Source organism: Schistocerca americana, chromosome 7 (genome assembly GCF_021461395.2).
Source record: "Schistocerca americana isolate TAMUIC-IGC-003095 chromosome 7, iqSchAmer2.1, whole genome shotgun sequence".
NCBI classification, from domain to species: Eukaryota; Metazoa; Arthropoda; class Insecta; order Orthoptera; family Acrididae; genus Schistocerca; species Schistocerca americana.
The window spans coordinates 322,083,995-322,111,323 of NC_060125.1; the positions used below are offsets into that span (position 1 = coordinate 322,083,995).

The 27,329-nt window shown below is 45.4% G+C and overlaps 1 protein-coding gene across 1 annotated transcript in view; it reads left to right on the plus strand.

Annotated features, from left to right (window-relative positions):
- Nucleotides 1-27,329, plus strand: part of LOC124622912 (B-cell lymphoma 6 protein homolog) — a 379,210-nt gene that overhangs the window by 307,155 nt on the left and 44,726 nt on the right. Inside the window, exon 6 of the mRNA XM_047148701.1 lies at nucleotides 9,240-9,893. Coding sequence (XP_047004657.1) covers nucleotides 9,240-9,893 — 654 coding nt within the window. The remainder of the gene's footprint in view (nucleotides 1-9,239; nucleotides 9,894-27,329) is intronic.

Sequence of the window (27,329 nt, forward strand, 5' to 3'; positions counted from 1 at the left end):
TACGGCTATCTGTATCGCTGAGGTACACAAGCCTCCCCACCAACGGCAAGGTCCATGGTTCTTGGGGGGGGGGGGGGGGACGTTAATATTATCAGCCGTTATTTCCCTATAGCCTGGGTGTGCAGATCACCTGATTTTAATCCGTGTGACTTCTGGCTGTGGGGTTATCTGAAATACACTCCTGGAAATTGAAATAAGAACACCGTGAATTCATTGTCCCAGGAAGGGGAAACTTTATTGACACATTCCTGAGGTCAGATACATCACATGATCACACTGACAGAACCACAGGCACATAGACACAGGCAACAGAGCATGCACAATGTCGGCACTAGTACAGTGTATATCCACCTTTCGCAGCAATGCAGGCTGCTATTCTCCCATGGAGACGATCGTAGAGATGCTGGATGTAGTCCTGTGGAACGGCTTGCCATGCCATTTCCACCTGGCGCCTCAGTTGGACCAGCGTTCGTGCTGGACGTGCAGACCGCGTGAGACGACGCTTCATCCAGTCCCAAACATGCTCAATGGGGGACAGATCCGGAGATCTTGCTGGCCAGGGTAGCTGACTTACACCTTCTAGAGCACGTTGGGTGGCACGGGATACATGCGGACGTGCATTGTCCTGTTGGAACAGCAAGTTCCCTTGCCGGTCTAGGAATGGTAGAACGATGGGTTCGATGACGGTTTGGATGTACCGTGCACTATTCAGTGTCCCCTCGACGATCACCAGTGGTGTACGGCCAGTGTAGGAGATCGCTCCCCACACCATGATGCCGGGTGTTGGCCCTGTGTGCCTCGGTCGTATGCAGTCCTGATTGTGGCGCTCACCTGCACGGCTCCAAACACGCATACGACCATCATTGGCATCAAGGCAGAAGCGACTCTCATCGCTGAAGACGACACGTCTCCATTCGTCCCTCCATTCACGCCTGTCGCGACACCACTGGAGGCGGGCTGCACGATGTTGGGGCGTGAGCGCAAGACGGCCTAACGGTGTGCGGGACCGTAGCCCAGCTTCATGGAGACGGTTGCGAATGGTCCTCGCCGATACCCCAGGAGCAACAGTGTCCCTAATTTGCTGGGAAGTGGCGGTGCGGTCCCCTACGGCACTGCGTAGGATCCTACGGTCTTGGCGTGCATCCGTGCGTCGCTGCGGTCCGGTCCCAGGTCGACGGGCACGTGCACCTTCCGCCGACCACTGGCGACAACATCGATGTACTGTGGAGACCTCACGCCCCACGTGTTGAGCAATTCGGCGGTACGTCCACCCGGCCTCCCGCATGCCCACTATACGCCCTCGCTCAAAGTCCGTCAACTGCACATACGGTTCACGTCCACGCTGTCGCGGCATGCTACCAGTGTTAAAGACTGCGATGGAGCTCCGTATGCCACGGCAAACTGTCTGACACTGACGGCGGCGGTGCACAAATGCTGCGCAGCTAGCGCCATCCGACGGCCAACACCGCGGTTCCTGGTGTGTCCGCTGTGCCGTGCGTGTGATCATTGCTTCTACAGCCCTCTCGCAGTGTCCGGAGCAAGTATGGTGGGTCTGACACACCGGTGTCAATGTGTTCTTTTTTCCATTTCCAGGAGTGTATGTGTTGAGTGCTCCAGTTACGCATGTAGCTGAATTAAAGCATGCATTGCGCAACACATTCTGAACTTGATTCCCCTAGACACTCGGACCTGTTGTGCAACCTGCTGTTTCTCGATTTGAACATATGGCGGAAAACGTTGGACAGCATATTGAATAAGTCTTGCGCCAGTCTCACGACAGTTAGAAACCGATGTCACTATGCTTTTTATGTGGGTTTTGGCCCCAAACGAGAACCGATGTCATTTAGATTTTCATGCACTTTTTGGACTCAGAACAATTAAAATACGGTTTTTTCCCATCCGTCTCCATGGTGGATGGGCTTACCTAACTAATAGTGCCACAGCTGTCGATGGCCGAACATCTGCAATCGTGCACATTGAACAGAACGGATGGTATAGGCCTAATGTGCAACTCGAACCATAGCCGTCGTATTGCGATTCACCTGTCATTTGCAGCCGATTCCATTTAGGTTAAGACGCTTACAGCGCCATCTATTGGTAAATTTTTCATTAATTTTTTTTATCCGTTGTTTCCCCCGCGCCAGTAATAAGCTGTCCAAATTTGACATCATTCTGAGCAGCGGTTGACACTCGCAAACTCATTCATCATTACACAAGTATACTTTTATTTATTGTAATGCGCATACCTAGAAACCGACCGTCGGTCGGACCATGAATTTTTCAGCCTTTGTGTTAACCTAGCCTTCACCTACAACGATGTGAGGGGTCGCCAGAAACAACACGTGGTTCAGATTCCACGTTAAACTGTAGGTCCACCTTTCCCACTTGGTTGACTGGGATACCTTAGCGGCATGCAAGTGGTGCATAGAAAGACTTGCTCCAGGGTACTGAGGCACACGAAATTGTTACTTTATGTACAGGTACACAATTACGATGGCATGCTGGAATGTAACGTCTCCGAATTTGTAATGTGAGAACTCTTAAGGCCTTTTAAATAAAACAAACTTTATTAACTATCTGCGTTTGTAGTCTTCAGATCTAGATATTTATTTCTCAACATAGACACCCCGGTGACGAATACATTTCTGCCAACGAGAGACGCGTTTCTTGATACCGTTACTGTAGAACATTAGAACATTTGATTTCGCTGACGGAGCTACAATCCCATCTCTGCTTGCACTACTTCATCACTATCAAAGCGAAGTCCTGGAACATGTTCTTCAGGTTTTGGAAACAGATGAAATTTGGATGTGGCCAAGTCTGGAGTGTGTGGAGGAATGATCGACGACAGTGAACCCAAGTCGTTCGATTGTTGCAGATGTAGCGCTCGTGTGTGGTCTGGCATTGCCATACTGAAAGAGAGGGTGTTCAGTGAGTGGACGAACTTCTCTGCAATTAGAAACTCGATGTCAGTACACTGTTTCTCACGCAAGGACATTACCACACTATACGCTACAATTCGGAGCTCTCTAGCGACAGAGGTCTGTAACTTGCGTCAGCGAAATGGTAAGTCGACCAAGTAATGTACACGACTGTTATGCTTGTAAGGGTACAGTATGGATCCAGCTTTCATCATAATTAGCTTTAGCGTAGCGTTTACAGAAGGGTTTTTTTTCATTGCCCTCATGGGCATATTTTAATTAATAATTTGATGGACATTCAAATCAGTGTTAAACAATCTTAGGCATTATTGTTCGAAGAGATTAGGGGATTGCAGCCGGTTGTTCGTAAGCTTCACTCCAGTATATTTGGACTGGACACCTGTCAGTCATCTTCAGGTCAGCTGTCGAAGACTGACGAACATGTCCTCCGCCATCCCAAACCATGAGCGTGCTTAAACCCCTTGTACACAGAGCCTATACAGCATCGTATGTATATAATTTGCCTAAAGAGCTTTCACATTTTAAGATAGTGTTCAGAGACAATGGATACTCTACCCGGCAAGTTAACAGGGCATTCTCTTCTAAAACCAGGAACCAGTAAGTCGATAAAGAGGAGAACGCACCAGCAAAGTAAGTAGTTTTCTTCCTTCGTTGGAAATATTTCGTTCAAAATAGCAAGAATTCTTAGTAACTGTCAGGTGAAAGTCATTTTGCGTCCACCATCTAAGATTTCGGACCTGCTGGGAACACTGAAGGATAATTTGTTATTGCAGAAGGCGGGAATTTATAAAAGATCATACCAGTGTGGGACGGCCTATGTAGGCCAACCACCACGGCCAGTGGAAGAACGCTGCGCAAAACATAAACGTTGCACCCCCCTTTTGCAACCCAGCAAGTCTGTAATTACGGAACATTATATCTCCAACGGACATTCAATGGAGTGTGACAGAACATTAACTGTGGCCATAGCAACATCTTTTGGGTTTCCATTGTAAAAGAATCCGTTGACATATGCATCGCGGAAAATCTAATGAACAGTGACAACGCTTACGAGCTGGATAAAGCGTAGAATCCCGTCATCTCCGAGATTTGCTCCAGACGAAGACACTAGAATACTTCGACGACTGCGGCGAGCGGCAACGCCAAAGACAGCTGACCCTTGCAGTTCCAACAGCGAGGGCGCTGCCGCCGGGCGATGTGGTGCATCTGTCACCGAAACTGTGGCGCATTCGTGGCAATACTCTCAGCGCGCTATATAAGGCGGAGTGGAGAACATCTTCGTCGCTTAACTCCCGTCGCTCCGCTATCTTTGTTTCCGTCGACCTCCAGAACGCCTAGGACCGTGTCTGACATCCCAGGCTCTTCTTTAAACTCCAGACCTAGGGTCTTCCCATAAATTTCGTCAGTCTCGTTGCTTCCTTTCTCTCCCGTCGCCCCTTCTATGTCACTATCCACAATACCAACTCCAGTACTTTCTATCCCACCGCCGGCGTGCCCCAAGGCTCCATCCTTTCCCCTCTATCTCCTGTATACTGCAGATATGCCCAAACCTCCCCCACCTTTTCACCTCCTCCAAGTTGCTGATGACACTGCCTTCCTGGCTCTCTATCCTACCATTCAACAGTCCCAACATACCCTTCAAACCCTCCTTGACCAGTTCACCACCTGGTGCAACCAGTGGCTCCTTCACATCAACCAGTCCAAAACCCAGGCAATCATTATAGGTTGTACCACCCACTCCTTCTGGCTCTGCCTCCATTTATGGTTGTCCTATCCACCTCATTCCTATCCTGAAATACATTGGCCTCACCCTTGACCATCACCTCACCTGGACTCCCCATCTCCTTGTGATCCAACACAAAGCCTACAATAGACTCTGCCTACCGAAACTCCTGTCTGGCTGGACCTGGGGACTGCATCCTTCCACCAACCTTCGCACCTATAAATCCTTGATCTGCCCCATCCTTTACAGGGTGTCGTTGCCTGGATTTCTGCCCCTCCCAGATTCTATAAAGTCCTCCAATTCCTTGAACATCATACACTCTGCCTTGCCTTCTGTATCCGCCTCCCATCCCCCAAGCAGATCCTCTGTGACTTCATCCCCTTCCCACATCATCTTCTTTTCCTAGAACACATCTGCACCCTGTACATTGTCCACAGACTCGATCCCCCTCCCCCACCCTCTGGTGTCTTCTATCCTCTCTACCTCCATCCCATTGCCGCGCCTTTACTGTTCTGCCCCACCCCCTCTCCATCTCCACACTCTTCACCTCCTTTCCCAACGCAGCTTCCAGCACCTACCCCTCCCAGATGATGTTTCAGCCTGATCTCTACCCCTCCTACTAACTCTAACCCTACCTTCCCCCCTCCTACTCCTCAGGTCTCTCTCTTCACTCCTTCCCCTTTCCCTGGGCGGTTTTCCTCCCTTCTGCACCCCCCTCCCTTTCCCATCTATCCCTACTGTGTTTCTGTGCTCCCTCCAACTTTCCTTTGCTCTCCATCTCGAATCCCGGCCATCTTCTGCCCCTTGGTGCGGCCCAACCCGCTTTTCCTTCTCATCCCGCCCCTTCCAGCCCCTCCTCTCTCGCTACAGCTTCCCCTCCCCTCCTTTTCCCTCCTCTCAGGCTTCCTCTCCCTCGGCAGCCTTCCCACCCACCCCCCCCACGGCAGTTTTTATTCTTTGTCGTGTGTGCCCTGTCTCTTACTGTGGTTTTTTAAGTGTCTTCATCCTGGATTGTCTTTATACTGAGGCCAACTATTAACTTGTGTATGTGACTTCAGTGCATTTTATGTGCACCATGAATCGCCAACTGTGTTTTTTAACTTTATGTCGACCTTTTTAACTGTTGCATAATGAATGTCTACATGTCAGTATATTTTAACCCCCATTGTCTCAACTTACTATGTTTTTATGTCTCCCTTTTTTTCGCCTTTTTTATGTATAGTTTCCTCTTTTTAATTGTAATGTCACTTGGCTGAAGAGCGTGGGATTGTGCAGCTGCCAGCCCTCCCCTGCCCATATTGGGCGGGGGAACAAAATCACAATAAAGAGGAAAAAGTGGACTGGCCTCCTGGCAGTTTTTAGTCTTCGTCGTGTGTGCTCCGTCTCGTGCAGTGGTTTTAAAGTGTTGTCGTTCTGGTGTGTTTTTTGAATACTGTGGCCAACTTTTATCTTGTGTGTGGGACTTCGGTGTATTTTTACATGCTACGCACATCATCAACTATTTTTTATCTTTATGCAGACTTTAACTGTGTCGACGATGAACGTCTCTTTGTACATGTATATTTTAATCCGCATTGTCTTCCCTTACTATGTTCTACTGTCCCCCTTTTTATAGCCTTTTATATGTATTGTTTCATCTTTTTATTCACTGTAATGTCAATCGGCTGAAGAGCGGCGGATTGTGCTGCTGCCAGCCCTCCCTTCTCATATATGGTAGGGACATGAAATCACAATAAAGGGAAAAAAATCTTCATCAGTCTCCAAAGGCTCACCTGAAGTTGACTGGCAGTTGTCCAATCGAAATATCGTGGAGAGAAGCTTATGACGACTGGCTGCAATACCAAAATCTCTGCCCGCATCTCGTGGTCGTGCGGTAGCGTTCTCGCTTCCCACGCCCGGGTTCCCGGATTCGATTCCCGGCGGGGTCAGGGATTTTCTCTGCCTCGTGATGGCTGGGTGTTTGTGTCCTTAGGTTAGTTAGGTTTAAGTAGTTCTAAGTTCTAGGGGACTGATGGCCATCGATGTTAAGTCCCATAGTGCTCAGAGCCATTTGAATCAAAATCTCTTGGAACGTTTAATTCGCCAGGAAAATTTTAAATTTCACATTAGGCATTTTTTTCAGCATGACATCGTAATTTAGTACGGGCCCATCAGAGCGAAAATCGTATTCACACTTGTCCGGTATTTTTTAAGGTTCTGTGTCTCAGTCTGTAAAAACGGAACGGTTATAGGAACGCTTTGTTGTCTGTCTGTTTGTCTGTCTGACTGTTAAGAACTCTTTTCCTCAAGACGGGTAGACGAATCAAGTTCATATTTATATCCCATATTAAGGTCTGTGGTCCCTTTGCCAAATAAAAAGTATAAGCTTCTAAGTCAATGCAGTCAAAATAAATGGCCATTTATGTCACATATTTTGATATTCAAAAACTCACTCATCAAAACTAGTAGGGTGCTTCCTGTTGACCTAGAATCATTCAACTTGCAAGCAAGGTATCACATTACAAGTAAAGGGAAAAATCCGAAATTGTTAATTTTGTAGTCACATCACTAAAAAAAATATTTCTTTTGTCGTTTGTTATCTGACTTGAAACTTGAAATTAAAACTTTTTTAAGGAAATTTTCACCACTTGACTGTTAATTGTTCATTTATTTTACACAACCACAACTTTGGCTTTGCAGCCATGTTGAAAAGTTAAAACTTCCTGACCTGTCCCTGACATATCATCGCCGAAAAAACATTTCTGGTCTTATAGGCCAGTTGTTGTATCACAGGATACGAGTACATATCAAAGATACGTAATGTGGCTGACCCTGTGCACAACGAAAAACCATTAACATACATCTCGCAATGTCAGCCATATAATGTATCTTCGATATTTACTCATATCCCGAAATATGACAACTGGTCTATAAGACCAGCAATATATTTTTCCGATAGTGAATTATCACAGACAGGTCAGATACAAACATTTCAAAATGCGCTTGAGAACGGCTACAAAGCCGAAATCATAATTGTGTAAGATAAAGGAACAATTAACATGAAATGGTGGAAATTTCTTTCAAAAAATTTTAGAATCGCTAGGACTGATATCTTGCCAGCATCAATGTCGATAATAGGCAAAAATCGTCAATATCCTCAATTCCCAGATTGAATAGACTACCTACTACGATGAGCCAAAACATCATGCCCACCTGTTTAATAAACGTGTTGGTCCACTATGCAAACACAATACAACTGCGATTCTGCTTGGTATGGATTCTAAAGGTCCTTGACAGGATTCTAGAAATATGTGGCATCGGCTGTCTACGAGTAGGTCTACAATCGCCGCAAATTAAGGAATGGCAGTTTACGGGCAACGTGATTTCACTATAATGCCTCTCAAACCACTGTAGCGCGATTCTCACCTTGCAACACGGACAGTTATACTGCTGGAAGATGTCATCGCCGTAGGAGGGAGACAGCGCCCAGGTCTTCCGCAATAATGTTCACGTATTTCACTGCTATCATGATGCCTTCGATGACCACCACTGATCCCATGGAAGCCCGACTTATTCTACTACATAGCATAATTCTGCCTTCACCGGCTTGCATCTGTGGTGCGGTGCATGTTTTGTAGAGCCATTCGCTTGGATGGCGGCGTGTAGGGACCCAACCATCGACCTGTTTTAACAAGAAATACAATTCATTCGACAGGCGACACCACTTTCTGCTGATCCACGGCGAAAACTTAGTGAAGCTGTGCCCATCGCAATCATAACTGACGATGTCGTTGGGTCAACACAGGAACCGTGTGATGTGGAATCCCACTTTCACCAATGGCTTCTGAACAGTGTGCTCTGAAACACTTGTGCCTGCACCAGCATTGTACTCTGTCGTCACATCTGCCACAGATCGTTGGCTACCGTGGATCATACATTGGAGGATCCTCCGACCTCTACGTTTTGTGATGAGAGATGGTTGTCCAATACCATAGGGCCTACTCGTTATTTCATCTTCCTTCAGCCACCTTCCATAGGTGCTCACGACAGCAGTACACCAAAAGGCGACCAGCTGCGCCGTTTCAGAGACTGTCGTTTCCAGAAGCAGCGCAATAACAATATGCCCTTGGTCACATCGCTTATATCAGTGGATTTCCGCAATTATGGCCCATATCTTCGCTGTAATGACTGCCCATTCGTCTCTCTTCTGCTTACATTTTTTTATTAATACGTCACGTTCCTCCAACACCACCAGGGACATTCAGCCACGCGGTGGGCAGTGGTGATAATGCTCTGGCTCATTAGTGTCGCCGGCCGGGATGGCCGAGCGGTTCTAGGGGCTACAGTCTGGAACCGCGTGACCGCTACGGTCATGCCTCGGGCATGGATGTGTGTGATGTCCTTAGGTTATTTAGGTTTAAGCAGTCCTGAGTTCTAGGGGACTGAAGACCTCAGAAGTTAAGTCCCATAGTGCTCAAAGCCCTTTGAACCATTCGTCAGTGTCTATACATAACCGAGTTTTTGCTGAAACCTTTGTGCGCGAGCCCTGTCCGGTATCTTTTTCGTTCAGGATCGAATGTGTGTTCGTGTTGCAGCGAGTGCTGCTGGACCACCCGTTGGGGCTGGGCGAGTCGGTGACGGTGATCCTGCACGACGTGCTGCACGAAGACATGCGGCGCCTGCTGGAGCTCATGTACAGCGGCGTGGCCGAGGTGCCGGCCGGCGAGCTGCCGCGCTTCCTGCGGACCGCACAGGCGCTCCAGGTCAGCGTGATGCAGTCGGCCGAGCTGCGAGTCTGCGGGGCGCCCGCCGCCGACCCCGCCACCAGCTCGCCGCCCCCGTCCTGCCCCAAGGCGGCAGAGTCGCCGCAGCAGCAGTCGAGGTCGAGCCAGCCGCCGCTGCCTTCGCTCCCATCCCTAGATGCGCCGCCGGAAGGTTTGCCTCCGCAGCCCGATGCACCCGCGCCGACCCAGCTGCCTTCCTCCCCCACGCAGCGGCCTAGGTCTCCGCTGAGAGCCACGTCCCCGCCCGGGTCGGACGCCGCTCTCTGCCCGCAACCGAACGCGCTGCTTCGGCCGCCGGCGCCGCCCTACTCGGTGACGGCGGCGGAAGCGCCGACGCTGCACGCCGTGACTCAGCGACACGAACCCCAACCCTGGCCGCTGTTCCCGCCCACCGCCGTTGCGCAGCAGCCGCTCGACGACAACGGAAACCGATCGCAAGGTGCCACAGCATTTATCACCGCACAGGTATTGCTTCAGTGTGTCTCGCCAACACTGTCGTGTAAAATGTTTACTGAAGAGTCTACGACTAATAATACAGTCTGATTCACAGTTCATGTTACACATTTCTAGGGGTTGTGGGGGCTGTAGAGGGTACCTATAAGATCAAGTTTTACGGGTCTAGTGAACCAGGGGATACAACCCGTCGGCTTTGACCAATGACGTCGGAATTGGCCAGAGAGCATTTATTACACAGATGAAAGAGTTGACAAGAATGTTCAGAAACAAAGGAATACGAGAGACGAAAAATATAGTTGACATATATAAAGGCCAGTAGTATTTTCACGTTAAAGATATCACGTGTTTGTACCGTATTATTTCTCTGGAAAAAGAAAGGGAAAAAATGGATGAAAAATATTGGTAGCAAAGAATACATCACGTCACAAATATATGAGTTGTATCTCGAACCTCATTCGAGCTGTATTGCTTAAGTGCAGTACGGGGTACAAGTTTGGCGTACGTCGATTTCTTCGTTTTCACTAGCATTTGTGTTCTGTTGTTCAGTTGAACTATGTACCCCCTGCTTCACTAAACCCTAAATGAAGCACGGGATACAAATTTTACATGTGTTGTTTATTTCGCCTCCGCTATCACTAACGGTCTGTTCTTACCTAGATATTAGTACTACCGAAGTCAGAACGAGCTACGTACGTAATATTTGTATCCATACTTCCGTTGACCTCTATATATGTACGCTGCTAACGAAAACTTGGAAATGGACGTACGTTACATTTGCAACCTGTATCTCAGTTGAACTACGCGAAGAGACAATAAGACGACACATATACAATTTGTATCCCATACTTCACTGAGGGGTACAGTTTCTTTTTTTTTTTTTTTTTTTCGCCGTCGATGGTAATAGTATCCCATTCTTTACTTGAGCTATATCGCAATACACAACATTTGTATCCTGCTCTCCAGTTGACAGATACAGGTAAATCCAATGAATGTTTACATACGTCGTTCTTTTCGAATACGTAGTGTCAGTGTAAAGGTCAACTGAAGGACGGGATACAAATTTCAGTTGTGTCAGGTGTTTCGCCTTCAATATTGTAAGTACAGATTCGAAAAAATCGTGCTGATACTAGTGCTGGGAAACGAAAGAAGAACGACAGCTGCGAAATTTCTGTTACTTACTGGACTACACGAAAACATACATATTGGTGTAATACAACAATGAAATACGTGAAAATAGTCAAATGCAGTAAAAGAAGAAAATGGAAAAGTGAACTCACCAGACGGGAACTTCCTAAAAGAACCGAAGCTCGCCTAGAAAGACATCAACAAAAATCACTCGCTGCAACACCCTCATAGCCGGCCGCAGTGGCCGAGCGGTTCAAGGCGTTACAGTCTGGAACCGCACGACCGCTACGGTCGCAGGTTCGAATCCTGCCTCGCGCATGGATGTGTGTGATGTCCTTAGGTTAGTTAGGTTTAAGTAGTTCTAAGTTCTAGGGGACTTATGACCACAGCAGTTGAGTCCCATAGTGCTCAGAGCCATTTGAACCATTTTTGAACACCCTCATACACAACAAATATAACATTACGAAAACACTCACTCACACACACAGAGAGAGAGAGAGGGAGAGAGAGAGAGAGAGAGAGAGACATGCACAGACACACAAATTTACCCCCCCTCCCATCCTAATGTGAAATTAGCTAACATATTTCGGACGGTACATTTGACCAAAATGTTTAATAAAACATTTAAACGGGCAGTATGTTTCGGGAATACTATGTCTCCATGAATATTCGTCTAGATGACTTTGAAGTGTGAAAATCTGGCGTTTCCCTTTCCCTATATGAGATTTCACAGCTGACCAATAACCGTCTATGCTATTTGTGCAAGCCCCTGTGGATAATGATCTGAACTCAATATTGTCATTCAGTACGAGATGCTGATAACCCCTTTCCCCTAAACCCGTCTGAAATTACAGTGGAACCCTCTGCAACGTGATCTTCAATTAAGCAGACCAAAACTTCCTTCCTTCGATTGGGTATTACTTTGAACACAACATCTTCACACTCCTGACCTGAAACTACTGCCCCCCAAACCCGTAATCCCACCGGAGGTTCCCCCCTGTTGAAGTTCCTTTTGCCAAAATGTGATTCGTCAGCTTCGACCATAACACCCCCCCCCCCCCCAACGGCCCCCTATATTTCATGCACTCCCCACACACTTCCCTGCAAGAAAGAATACCAATCCACAACTGTACACTTACTCACACGACATTCACGCACACACAGCCACACAGGATATCTCAAACACCAACAATAAGTGATATTCATAGTGTCTCTCAAGACGAGTTTAGATTTTTCGAACCACGTCCCTCTACTAATGGATCGCCACAACCTATCTATGCTGCAGCGCCATACGAATAAGTCGTGAGTACGACGACGAAATACACTTGTGAGGCGCATATGTTCGCTGCACTCACGACATCGGACATACTCAGCAGTGAGACCACACATTTGCAAAAAACAAATTGTGGCCAATATGTTGTTGCCCTTAGCCTCTCGTAAATCATCAAGGTTCATTGGAACAGATAAATCCATGAAACTTCCTGGCAGATTAAAACTGTGTGCCCGACCGAGACTCGAACTCGGGAACTTTGGCATTCGCGGGCAATTGCTCTATCATCTGAGCTACCGAAGCACGACTCACGCCCGGCCTCACAGCTTTACTTCTGCCAGTATCTCGTCTCCTACCTTCCAAACTTTACAGAAGCTCTCCTGCGAACCTTGCAGAACTAGCACTCCTGAAAGAAAGGATACTGCGGAGACTTGGCTTAGCCACAGCCTGGGGGATGTTTCCAGAATGAGATTTTCACTCTCGGTCGGGCACACAGTTTTAATCTGCCAGGAAGTTTCATATCAGCGCACACTCCGCTGCAGAGTGAAAATCTCATTCTGGAGATAAATCCATATCTACAAACGAAAATGAGATACTAAAAATAGTTCTAAAATAAGAAACTAATAGTCCAAATTACCTCAGTATCACTAAGAATGAAATTAAGTATCGAATGAATTAGAAACAACCAATTAATTTAATAAATGCACACGAAGAATATTTTCAGGAATAGGTAGCGATCTCCTTTAAAATCACGGTCAGTTATTTTAATGTACAATGATAGCGCTTATCCGGAACACAGAACTGTTTTACTATCTATGGCTCGAAGTGAAGGCATTACTATCTATGAGTAATGTATGACGTCATTGGTCAAAGCCGACGGGTTGTATCCCCTGCTTCACTAGACCCAGTTTTACATATAAGCGAAAATCGTTCTGATACCTTTGACAGCGGAATACATGAACTGGTACTGTTGTTACTAAGTATGCAGGGTAGCAAACTTTCAGAGGTGATGGTATGGACCAAAACAGGAAAAATGTCTAGTAAATATGGGCTCTAAAATGTATACCTTAAGAGCTATGGGAACTTGTTTAATAGAGGAGATGTGTTTCACAGTAGAGAAGGCGAACAAGCACTCAAAGCCCTCACGTATGCATTTTAGAGCCCATGTTTCCTTGTTTCGGTCCATTCTGCCATCTCTGAAAGTTAGCTTCCCTGCATCCTTAGCAACAACAGTACCAGCACAAGATTTCTGCTACCAGAGATACTACAAAGGTTTTCGCTTATAACTGTGGATTCGGACGTTTCCGGTACAGGGAACCTTAACTCAAATTGATACATTTATCCTTCTCCATCATCCTAGAAAATTTGTGAGAACCTTCACGGAATCACCCTGTATGCAAATATATTTACAAGCTTTGGCACCTATGGATTTAACGCTCTGTAGAGTCGTTGGATGACAAAATGGTTCAAATGGCTCTGAGCACTATGGGACTTAACTTCCGAGGTCATCAGTCCCCTGGAACTTAGAACTACTTAAATCTAACTAACCTAAAGACATCACACACATCCATGCCCGAGGCAGGATTCCAACCTGCGACCGTAGCGGTCGCGCGGTTCCAGAATGTAGCGCCTAGAACTCCTCGGCCACTCCAGCCGGCCATAAATATCTTATTGATCACGTAGAAGCAGTGCACGAGCGGTTAATCACGTGGCTCGACCATTTGTAAAGGCTTAACAATTCATCTGTGCATGGGCACTGAGGTGATTAATTTCTTGCCCGGTAAGCTTATCTGTGATGTTCGACGCGTGTTACGTAGAACATACCAATCAATAAAAGCATTTCCACAAATAGGATATATATCGAAAGTAGAAGAGTAAACAGCTTTTCTAAAGAATAAATATGTTTCCCTGGTGTCACGTAATAAACTTCAAACAGATAAAACTTTAAATTACGGTATCTTCTCTCGTGATCCAATTTTGATGAGATGAAGCCCACATATTGCCCCAAGCTACGTGCAGGTTTCTTGTCAAAATCACATGAAAATTTGTCTAGGAGTTCTGGAGATTAGGATTTTGAAACAGACAAGCAGAGAGACGCTACGGTTTTTTTAGATAAAACTTTAAATCACGATATCTTTTCTTTTGCGATCCGAGTTTGATGAAATAAAGCCCATACGTTGCTCCAAGCTGCACTGAAGTTACATGTGAAAATTCCATGATAATTCGTCTAGTGGTTTTGGTGATTCAAGTGTTCAAACAGACAGACAGACAGACAGATAGAACGATTTTCCAGTTTTTTTATTAGTATAGATATGTAGATTTTAGCTACAGTATAGCTATTATGTATAGGCTAGACTTAACAGGCTTGTAAATGCGCATGTTATTACACCACCTTAGCATGGTTCAAAAATGGTTCTGAGCACTATGCGACTGAACTTCTGAGGTCATCAGTCGCCTAAAACTTAGAACTAATTAAACCTAACTAACCTAAGGACATCACACACACCCATGCCCGAGGCAGGATTCGAACCTGCGACCGTAGCGGTCGCTCGGTTCCAGACTGTAGCGCCTAGAACCGTACGGTCACTCCGGCCGGCCCACCTTAGCATGTACATAGCCATGTACACAACTTAATTTAAACTTTAGAGCTGCAATTAAGCTTCGTACATGGCAAGGCCTGCAATAGCACGTGCATTTACAAGCCTTTTGAGTCTATATGACTCAATTTATACGGATTGCTGATATCTATGCTGTAGCTAAAATCTAGATCTGCAATAAAGTAAAGATTGAATCGAGACTGACTGCTGGCTTCCTACCTGTTTCAACTACCTCACAGTCGCTGTGCACAACGGTTCCAATGGAACCCAACCTGATGAAGGTTACATCTCTTGCATGGATCCACATACAACTTTACTGTAGTTTTTAAAATTACGTTAAGAATCCAACTTTCCATTTCCCTTTCACAGCTGTTGAGTGTACCGCACTTCCGCCCACCACTCTCCCACCGATCCCCCACACACCCAGTGACAGAGGACGGTCGATATACGGCCAGACGATTCCCAAACTTGCCCAATACGTTTGTTACCACGTGCGGAGTTCTATGAATGGAAGGTGTCTGTTCTTTCGGACATGTCCGACAGACACCACGCATTCACATAGTTCATTTGCCTAGATGGACAAAGCATCACCACCTCCTGCGCGGATGTACAATTTACGTTCGCCCTCTTGTGGAAATCTCAAAGTAGCGAGCATGGAGGGCATCGACGGGGATTGAGGCTAGGTGGCACTCAGTAGGAATTTGGGTCGGCCGAAAAGCTTACTAAGACAGTCCAAGCAATTGCAATAAACACTGTGTCCGGGTGGCCCATTGGTTAAAGCAGCTGCCTAGCAAGGAAGAGGTCCCGGGTTGGTATCCCGGATTTGGCACACATTTCCACTCGCCGCCACTGATCCCGTATAAAGTCCCAATGCACCTGACGTCAATAGTTCTCTTCCTTTCTTTCCTCCCTCTCCTCCTCCAGTTCACATATGTCCGCAGTTACTGCATACGGCATCGTAGTTCCTCGAAAGTTTCTGGAATGGGACGCTCATAGCCGAAGTCATTCACAAACCAAAGAAAAATCACATACAGTGGGATCGGGCAATGTTGGCGGTCAGTCGTCGAACGCGAAATCCGTTCACCGCATCACTGAGGCCGCTCGCAATTGAGAAATACTCTTCCGCAGGTGCCAGTGCGATGGTGCTCCGCCCTGTTGAAAAATGAAATTTTTGGCATGTTCTCACAATTAAGGAAAAAGACAGATCTCCAACATATCCAACAAAATGATTCCTGTAACCGAGCGATTGAACTAGCTGCACTACAGAGATCTCAGCGGTAACAACATGAACAGTCAACTTACGAAGGGCGTTCCATAAACAACACTTTTTTCTGAAAGCAAGTTGGTTTTATTCCGATTTCCAATACAACATGTTATTCCCCACTCTTTTGACTAGAAATCGCTGTTTTTCAACATAATCTCCGTTCAATGCGAGTGCCTTAGGCCACCTTACTGAGAGGGCCTGTATGGTACCACTGTAATGGTCGACGTCTGAGCCAACGTCTTGCTGCAGCAGTAACCCCTCCATCATCATCGTACTGCTTCCCGTGTAGTGCATTCTTCATTGGGCCACACAAATGGGAGTCGAAAGGTGCGAGATCCGGGCTGTAGGGTGAGTGAGGGAGGACAGTCCAATGAAGTTTTGTGAGCTCCTCTCGGGTTCGTTTTCTTTGTGAGGCCTTGCGTTGTCTTGGAGAAGGAGAAGTTCGTTTGCATTTTTGTGGCGACGAACACGCTCAAGTCATCTCTTCAGTTTACTGAGGATAACACAATACACGACAGAGCTGATCGTTGCACCATGAGGGAGGAAATTAAACAGAATGACCCACAAGACCGACGCCATGACTTTGTAGCCTGAGAGTACGACTTTGAACTTTTTCTTCAGAGGAGAGGTAGCGTGACACCACTGCATGGATTGTCCTTTATTGTTCGATGTGATGAACCCATGTTTCATCGCCTGCGACAAGGTTTTACAGGAAACTGTCACGATGAAACACGTAATGGGCAAGTAATTCCTTCGTTGCTCTTCATGGTCTTCTGTTAGACGGTGAACAACCCAGCGGGCACACACCTTTCAGTACGCCAACTGGCGGACGAGTGTGTCAGCACTGCCAATAGAGTCGTCCAGTTTTTTTTTTTTTTTTCTTTATTAAGTTTCGATTCCCCCCGAAGGGGGCGGGCTGGCAGCAGCTTAGTATGCCGCTCTTCAGCCTACAGAATTTGTTTTAAAAAGATGAAGATAATAGATAATAAAAACAGGCGATAAAATCGGAGACTTAAATGGTAACATGGCGGAAAATCATGGAACTTAAAACATAGAACAAAGGGTTGATGATGCTAATAAGTTACATATGAAGCAGACAGGTAAAATAATAGACAGACAATTAAAAAAACACGGCGACAGTCTGGTTTCTGTTCGCAAGAGATATAAAATTCGCACCCAGGGACAGCATGATTTCTGTTTGCAACACTTTCGAAAGACGAATAACACTGAACATTCACATGAACACTGCACTAAAAAGTTGGCATAAATATGACATACCACAGCCGAGGGCAGACAGGGAGGGGGGGGGCACCTGGACAGATGATGGGAAAAGAAAAGAGGGGGGTGAAGGAGAGGAAAAACTAAGAGGGGGGGGGGGGGGAAGGAGCCGATGGAGGACGAGAACCCATAATAGAGAGGGGGTACTGGGCCGATGTGACAGGGAGTGGGGAAAGGCAGCGGAGGGGAATACAAAAGGACTTGGGGGAGAAGGGAGGCAGGGAGAGGTTAGGCGGGGAGAAAACAGGATGGAAGGAGGGGGGGGAAGAGGGAGCCCAGGAAAAGGGCAGAGGAAAGGAGGGAGGGTGAGGATCAGAGTTGAGACGAGGGATAAACGGAGGGAGAGAGGGCATCATCCAGGAGGGGGAGTTGACGGAAGCCACCTTGGGAAAGGAGATGAAGGGTGCAAAGATGGAGGGTAGGGGGGGGGGGGGGGACAACAGTGAAGGCGTGGCAGAAGGCAGGGATGGGAGAGGACCAACCAGTGGGTGAGGGGGATCAAGACGGTGGGAGGTGTAGAGTATGCGGATATGTTCGAGGAAGAGGAGCAGATGGGGGAAAGGAATGAGGTCGTAGAGGATCTGCGTGGGGGACAGGAGGCGTATACAGAAGGCGAGGCGAAGTGCATGGTCCTCGAGAATCTGGAGGGACTTATAGAATATGGGGTTGGCGGATATCCAGGTGGGACTGGCATAGCAGAGGATGGGACAGATAGTCGTCCAGCTGTGCAGCGAGATTTTGATTGTGATCCGCCGATCACCTCGAATGAGAATGTCTGCACGTTCCATTAATGAAGCACACATGAGATCAGACAGGTTTGCACCCAACGACTCCCCATGTTTTTGTTACTTTCCAGGTCTCCGTAAACATTCTGCAAGCGCCTATGAATACCTGTGATGCCCTGGTTTTGCGCCAAAAGAAAATCAATGACAGGTCTCTTTTTGGAGCGCACATCCGTTACAGACGCCATTTTGAAGGCTCCGTATAGTGCCGCCACCTATCGGGAATTCATGAAAGGCTGAAGCGCAAATATTCCACGATGTTTAAATTGAAGGAGTAGGAGGGAGATAGTAAAGGAAAGGGAAGGGATTAGTGATGTCATCTGGATGGGGACATTACGCGGAATCAGCGGCAACGACTGAAAATGTGTGCCGCACCGGCATTCGAACCCGGGATCTCCAGCTTACTAGGCAGTTGTATTACCTACTGCGGCACCCGCGACACAGTGTTTATCGCAATTGGGCGGACTATTTCGGCACGCCTGACTGCCGACCCACTTTCCCACCGAGCGCCATCTATCAGCAGTCCCTGTCCATTTCCTCCAAGCTCGCTACCATGGAAGTCTCGCAGGAGGTCGGACGTAATTGTGCATTCGCACTGAAGAAGTTGAATCCAATGCCCATCTAGGCGATCATAACATGAATGCATGGTGTACGTTCTTCCAGACATGTCCAAAAGAACAGATACCACACTTTCATATAATTGCACGACATCCCACAACAAATTTCGCATTTTTTCAGCCGAAATTGATAGAGAAAAAAAATAATATCTTGCATTGCTTGTTGAAAGCCCGTTCTACATATAGCACGAAGACACTCTCATTTTCGATGCGTAAGTTAAAATTTAACCTAGCAAACTTCATTCGTGTGGAATATACAGTCTGTATAATGCATAAAATATAGAGTTATTGTTACGTAAGAAAGCCTGTTAATTTATAAGTGTTTTTTTAAATAGTTCCTGCTAACGCTAAATAAAACAAATTTTACTCTTGGTGCATACTACTAATTTGCTGGTGTGTTGTATCACAGAGATTGGAGGAAAATATGGAAATACATGCTTGAACATAAATGCACCTGCTCGCCAAGTCTGCAGGTTGAGCTGTTGTATTTGACCACAGAAGGCACCTGCGCAATTGTCCTCAATACGTTGCAAGTGTCAGTCGTGGTAACAGCAGAATTGCGAGAGCATTATGTCGGATCTTACTGAATTGGAAAGACGGAAGTCTGTGGTACTTGTACGATGGTTGCTTCCGTAACCAAGGTAGCTAAAGCAATTGATGCTTCAAGAGGTACTCTGTCGAAGATTTACACCGCACACAGAGAAAACGGATAAACGTCATCTTCTAAGTCACAAGGCGGACGAAAGTGTGAGTTCCGTGATCGTGGCAGACGGTCATTGAAGAGGACTGTCACGAAAGGCAAGAGGCCGACAGCTGCAAAAGTCCCTCCAGAAATGAACGTCGCACTCGCAAATACTGTCAGCACTGAAAAACAAGAAGGGAGCACCGTAATCAGCGAACTACAGAGTGAGCTGGAATTCCAAAACCAATCAGTAACACAAATGTCCATAACAGGAGCATGTGGTGCCGAAGCCATAAAACCTGATTTGCGGAGCAATAGAAAAAAAGTCATTTGGGTGGATGAGTCTTGTTGCACACTGTTTCCGACCGTTGGCCGAATTTACGTCCCAAGAGTGAAACATGGTGGAAGTCCGGTGATGATTTTGGCAGCCGGCAGCCATATCGCAGAATTCCATGGGCGCCATGGTTACTCTGCAAGATGGCCTTGCTATCAAGGATTATGTGAATATATTAGCTGATCAGACCCACCCCATGGTACAATGTTTGTTCCCCAATGGTGTTGCTGTGTTCCAAGAGGACAGAGCCCCTGTTCACACGGCTCGCATCTTTCAGAACTATTTTTGTGAGCACGAAGATGAGTTTTCGCCTCTCCCCTGGCCACCACAGTGGCGAGCTAGCACCGAAACTAGTTTGAGGAGAACAAACAAAATGTTAATATTAACGCTGTCTTACAAATCCCACAACGTTTTTCTGCAGAAAGCAAGGGAAAGGTTTAGGTCTATAGTACTTACTGTTACTCTTCGAAGTTAGTTAGATGGTGAGCGAAACGGAGGGAATGGAGGAAATCAGAATGTAAGCAAAAGGCTAGTAGGCAATAGCAGACGTGATGCGCGATGTGTCTGTACACCATCTCGAGACATTGTATATAGTCAGTGCCCGAGATTGTCTGTACTCTGTTATTTCTTTCATAATCTTTAACGTTTGATCCTTGACTTAGATCTCCTCTTGTTCACAGGACGATCATCGATGCGTTGCACCTCTCGGGAATCGTAGATATGTCTTGTTTCATATTTTAATCGAATTTTATATTGTGGTTGGAAACGGGGCGCATATTGCAAATAATTTTCTGCCATTTTTTGTGAACTGTCAACTTTGAAGAACAACAGACGTCAGATTATATTTTCGTGGACAATCTACTGTGCAAAATTTAAAGAGATCACTCTTCTCTATTTTATGGCGGATTTGCGTTGTTTTCTGGTGCGTCGTTTTGTCTGATTGTAGCGGATATACGTCACTGATGTTCGCCATATTGTCTGGCTTTTGTCATTCTCCAAATCTGACACGTTTCAAAAATTGTTCGCAAAAAAACACACTTCGTCTTAATATTTCCACGCATGTCGTCCTCTTTGCAATAAGAATATAACATACACATGCCAAATAAAAGTAGAAAACCTCCACGTTTCTGGCGAAGTACAAAACACTGATGATCGTTATGCGATCTACCTTGAAAAGAAGTTGAAAGCTAACGATCAATTTTTGTGAAATAGATAATATTTCTAACGTCCACACTAATTTCTTTTCAATCACGGCCGACATTACTGCGTCCACAATGACTGCATGCTTGGTACTAATTTTGAATTAAACGTCGAGACAAACGTAAAATTTGGTGGACGCTAGAGATTTACATAGAAGTACACTATGTGATCAAAAGTATCCGGACACCTGGCTGAAAACGACAAGTTCGTGGCGCCCTCCATCGGTAATGCTGGAATTCAGTATGGTGTTGGCCCACCTTTAGCCGTGATGACAGCTTCCACTCTCGCTGTCATACCTTCAATCAGGCGCTGCAAGGTTTCTTGGGGAATGGCAGCCCATTCTTCACGGAGTGCTGCACTGAGGAGCGGTATCGACGTCGGTCGGTGATGCCTGGCAAGAAGTGAGCGTTTCAAAACATCCCAAAGGTGTTCTTTAGGATTCGATTCAGGTCAGGTCAGGTCAGGTCAGGAGGCCAGTCCATTACAGGGATGTTATTGTCGTGCAACCACTCCGCCACAGGCCGTGCATTATAAACAGGTGCTCGATCTTGTTGAAAGATGCAATCGCCATCCCCGAATTGCTCTTCAACAGTGGAAAGCAAGAAGGTACTTAAAACATCAGTGTAGGCCTGTTCTGTGATAGTGGCACGCTAAACAACAAGGGGTGCAAGCACCCTCCATGAAAAACACGACCGCACCATAACACCACTGCCTCTGTTTGCACTACACACGCTGGCAGATGACGTTCACCGGGCGTTCGCCATACCCACACCATGGCATGGGATCGCTTCATTGTGTACCGTGATTCGTCACTCCACACAATGTTTTTCCACTGTTAAATCGTCGAATGTTTACGTTCCTTACACCAAGCGAGGCGTCGTTTGGCATTTACCGGCGTGATGTGTGGCTTATGAGCAGCCGCTCGACCTTGAAATCCAAGTTTTCTCACATCTCGCCTAACTGTCTTAATACTTGTAGTGGATCCTGACGCAGTTTGGAATTCCTGTGTGATAGTCTGGCTAGATGTCCGCCTACTACACATTACGACCCTCTTCAATTGTCGGTGGTCTCTGTCTGTCAACAGACGAGGTCGGCCTGTACGCTTTTGTGCTGTACGTGTCCCTTCACGTTTCTACTTCACAATCACATCAGAAACAGTGGACCTAGAGATGTTTAGGAGTGTGGAAAACTCGCGTACAGACGTACGACACAAGTGACACCCAATCACCCGACCATGTTCGAAGTTCGTGAGTTGCGCGGAGTACTCCATTCTGCTCTCTCACGATGTCTAATGACTATTGAGTTCGCTGATGTTGAGTACCTGCCAGTAGATGGCAGTACAATGCACCTGATATGAAAAACGTATGTTTTTGTGGGTGTTCGGATACTTTTGATCACATAATGTATCTACATTCGGGGATACGTTGTTAACAGGAATTGTGGCTGGAAGATGCTATTTAGTTTTGGAATTTCACCCGGCTGACGTCTTGTGGTTTTGCAGCATTGCTTCAGATGGTGGGAAGAATGGTTATAAACCGAGGATTGAGGGAATTCATTTTATCTCGTTCTGTTCCAAGGGAAAATCGACAGAGAGAGGAGCACCTTGCCTACGATGTGAAACGTTCTTGTTACGTGTGCACTGTCTGATCAAAAGTATTCGGACAGCCCTGTGTAACGTAGGATAGACCACGAAATATCACGAGAGGAGACTTGCCAGTATAAAAGGAGCGGGGAGTATTGTGTTGTCAGTAGAGAAGCAGTGAGAGCAGAATATATAGCTCAGGAGAGCTCAGTGGCTTCGAGCGTGAACTAGTCATTGAATGTCACTAGAGAAACAGATACGCCATGGGCATTTAAAACCTACTACAGCTGTACGAGCTGTGGTTTAAAAAATCGCATGAAATCAGCGATGGGAATCACTCGTGACTTCTAAAGCGCTGCCAACAGCCCAATGACTGTGCACATGGAGCCCGAAAGAATGGGATACAATGCCCGAGCAGCTCCTCGTTAAGTCACACATTTCTGTAGTCACTGCTAATCGACGCTGGAGATGTAAAGTGCGACGCCACTGGACAGTGGATGACTGGAAAGAGTGAAGTGCAGTGGTGAATCACGCTCTATGCTGCGGCGATACGATTGAATCGTTTGGGTTTGGCGAATGCCTCGAGAACGCTGTGTTCTACCATGTACACCGTCATCGGAGGAGGTGGTGTTACGCTACGAGGATTTTTCGTGGTTTGGGTGTAGATCTCTTGCGGATAAGAAAACACTCAATGCGGAAGGGTATGAACACATTTTACGGCATTGTGCACTGAGTAAAATTGAAGGACTGGCCGGAGACAACGATTCCTTGTGTCAGCATGACAATGCACGCTGTCATAAAGCGGCATCTGTGAGGCAATGATTTGTGGATAATAACATCCCTGAAATGGACTGGTCTACACACAGTCCCTATCTGGATCCAATGGGACAGCTTTGGGGCGAGTTAGAACATCGACCTTGCTCCAGACCCTAGCGCCCAACATCACTAATGGGCTGCCGTTCCTCCAGAGCCGTTTAGGCACCTCATTGAAAGTGTCCTCAGGATACTTAAGCCCGTCAAAAATAAAGATGGATGGCCACGTTCCATATCAGTGTCAGTTAACATGTGTTCGGATACTTTTGATCAGATAAGTTCATGCACTTGTTGCGATAACGGAGCGCCCAGTGTTCTCGATCATAGTGAATTCGAACTTTGACAGTCGATACAGAATTAACACTACACTACACTACACAGCAGATATAACGATCAAGCCAGCTGAACTACACAAAATAAAACACAATGAAAGAATAATAAAGATATACTAAGCATAAATAATTCGCAAGGTATTGTCATTTGTCAGTACAACAATCTAAACAATGATTTTGTCCTGAACTGCTTTGGATGGTTACTATTTCTTAGTACAAATTATAGGTAAATTTCAAAATATGCCTTTGACAAAGAAACGCATTCCGCATAATATGCAGCGAAATTTGTGAGTAATTAGCCGACTTCAGTTTGCACACAAATTTATGTCAAGGAAAAAAGTAGTTATTGAAGAGACCGTCAGCTTTATATTTAAACAGGGTCAATAAATTCTTATCTTACAAGCTTAGTCGCCGCTTCGGACTATTCTGAACGTAATTGGCCACTATTTTACGGGACTAATTTCCATCCGTCATGGCCGGCGATTTTCATCAGCAGTGAAAGCGCTGCCCAGTCCTAATCCAGAACTTCCTGGACGGCGTTCGTCATGGTCGTTTTCTCAGACAGTATTACTGGAGCTCAGCGATTAAACACCTACCAATTACGCGTCTGACAACGCGATAGAAACAATTATCCACATGCACAGCAACGACAGTGACGAAAACGTTGCTCCCAAATAATGCTCACCTGTAACTGGATTGAATTTTAAGACGATTATTATGGCATATTATCACGCGCTGTTAATGAGATGCGTTTCATTGGCTGAAATAACTATCTTCGCGATGAGTATTAAAACAGCTACTGATGTATGGAATGCGAGCGGCCGAACAGAGGTATGGACATGTTAGCCTGGATGATCACTCGAGATTTGCATTTGACCCATACGTGAGCTGCCTAATGAGGTGGTATCAGCGGCTCGAATTTTGGTCCGGCCAGCCCGATGTTCATTCCAGCTATATATATTAACCAAACCAAACACTTTTTAGCCTTGTTTCACAAACTTTATTATTGATGTACGGCCTAGATTTCTGGTTGTAAGCTCATACCGACCGGAGTGTCCGAGCGGTTCTAGGCGCTACAGTCTGGAACCACCCGACCGCTACGGTCGTAGGTTCGAATCCTGCCTCGGGCATGGATGTGTGTGATGTCCTTAGGTTAGTTAGGTTTCAGTAGTTCGAAGTTCTAGGGGACTGATGACCTCAGAAGTTGAGTCCCATAGTGCTCAGAGCCATTTGAACCACTATTTTTTTTTTTTTTTTTGTGAGCTCATTTTCTAGAACACAAATTATCCCAAATATGGGAACCGAGCAAAGATAAACATTTCAATTCTTAATTTATCGATTCTTGACTTAAACTGTAAAATTTATCTCTGCTGGCAATTTTGAAGCAGTTACATACGGTTCTACTAAACTCATTTGGACAGTATTTACAATAGCTATGACTAAACACACATTGGAGTGAAGCTATGCACAGGAATGGGAATTTTTGTCATTATCTACTCACAAATGAAGCCACAATGGTTCTTTTCTCATGTAGAACTTATAACATTGTCCGGAAGGTGTCAATAACAGAACTGAGATCACTCGTTGAGTCCCCAAATTTATTACTGAATGAGCAAACTTAGTTATCCGCAAGACAATGTTAGGAACTCTGCATAAGAGAAGAACCTTGGTACCTTCATTCATGAATAGATAATAACAAAAATCCCTACTCCTATACATAGATTTACTCCAATTTATGTTTAACCATAGTTACTGTAAATACTGTACATATGAATTTTGTAGATCCATATGTAACTATGTCAAAATTGTCAGCGGAGATAAACTATAAGAACTAATTCAAGAAACGGTAAATTAAGAAGTTGACACGTGTATCTTTGCTAGCTTCTCATCTTCAGGATAAGTTATATTCTAGAAAATGGGCTTATGACATGTGTTGCGCAGTAATAGTGTTTGTGAAAAAGCACTACAAAAGTGTTTCGTTTAGTTACTACAACATACAACGATTTATCAAGAACCCACAGTTGAATTAGTTAAAATATTAATTTTAGTTGTTTCCCTAGAATTCTTCTGGTAAATTACAGGACGTTTTTCTGAGAAAAATCGATTCATTCCCTCATTTCCTGACTCAAATAGTCCTCCAACTCTAATGAGCATAGTATTAAAATGGTGTCAAGTGACATTATTTACGTACAGACCAACTGTGTGATTCATAAACCTCCTTTTTTTACCCCAACGAATCATACAACACAGTATCATATCAAAAACCCTAGGTGACGGTGCTACCTATCCTCTTTTTCCAACCAATCAGAACAAATTATTTGAAAATGGAAGTAGATATGTAATAAATATTACATTAACCTCATGTAGAAAGTCACCTTATTTCATTAAAAGTTGAAGATATGCATTATTTCCTTGAAAGTCAAAGATATTCATTATTTAAGCATGAAAGTGGTGTCACGTTGCATTACTTACGTACAGACCAAATGTATGCAGTATAACCCCCCACACCTCTCGACTTTCCAGCACAGCATTAGGAAATCCAAGTAGATGGAAATAAACCACTTACATGTTTAATACCCCATACCTCCTTTAGTAAACATTAAACATTAAATTGAAGATGTTAAAAGGTAAATGATATGTGGTAGACGTTTTTCAGTAAATGCTTAATAGTAAATGCTAAACACTAAATGATAAACGCTTGACGCTAATCCATAAATGCTAAAAGGTTAACCCTAAATGCTTATGGCTTAACGCCTATTGATCACTGAGGATGATTGATCATTGAGAATCATTGATCTCTTACTCTCATTGATCAGTGACCGCCATTGATCACTGGCCACCACCGATCGCTCATCACCTTTGATCACTGTAAGTATAATTATAGATCATAACGAAAATTTATGATGGTGCATGTTAAATTATTTCCGTGAAAGTCGAAGATGATGGTGTATGTAAACATACCTCTCGCATAATAGTAAAATAATTATCGCAAGGTCAAAAAGTTATGAATCATTTACGTACACATGTAGCTCTGTATTTCTTACACCGAAACTACTGCACATACCTTTGCTGTCCAGTAATTATTTCTTGTCTCTCACACAACTATATCAAAATTACCGTATTACTTTAACACATTACTTAGGAATAAAAGGATAAACAGACAATATAAAACAATTTTACTACATTAAATTTCAATAGGGAACTATTACATTTTATACTGTCACATACAATGGAAATATGTGAATTTAATGCACATTGTACATCATCCTCCACATTTTTACAGCATTGTTCATAGCAAAAGATAATTTCTTGCGATTTGAGCAGACTTTTGAAACAACTTCATTTGACAACCAAGATTTCACTACTGTATCTGCATTAATAAAATCACTGAGCGACGTGGCGCAGTGGTTACCACAATGGACTCGCATTCGGGAAGGCGACGGTTCAAACCCACGTCCGGTCACCCTGATTTAGGTTTTCCGTGATTTCCCTAAATCGCTTCAGGCAAAGGCCTGGATGGTTTCCTTGAAATGGTACGACAGATTTCCTTCCCCGTCTTTCCATAATCT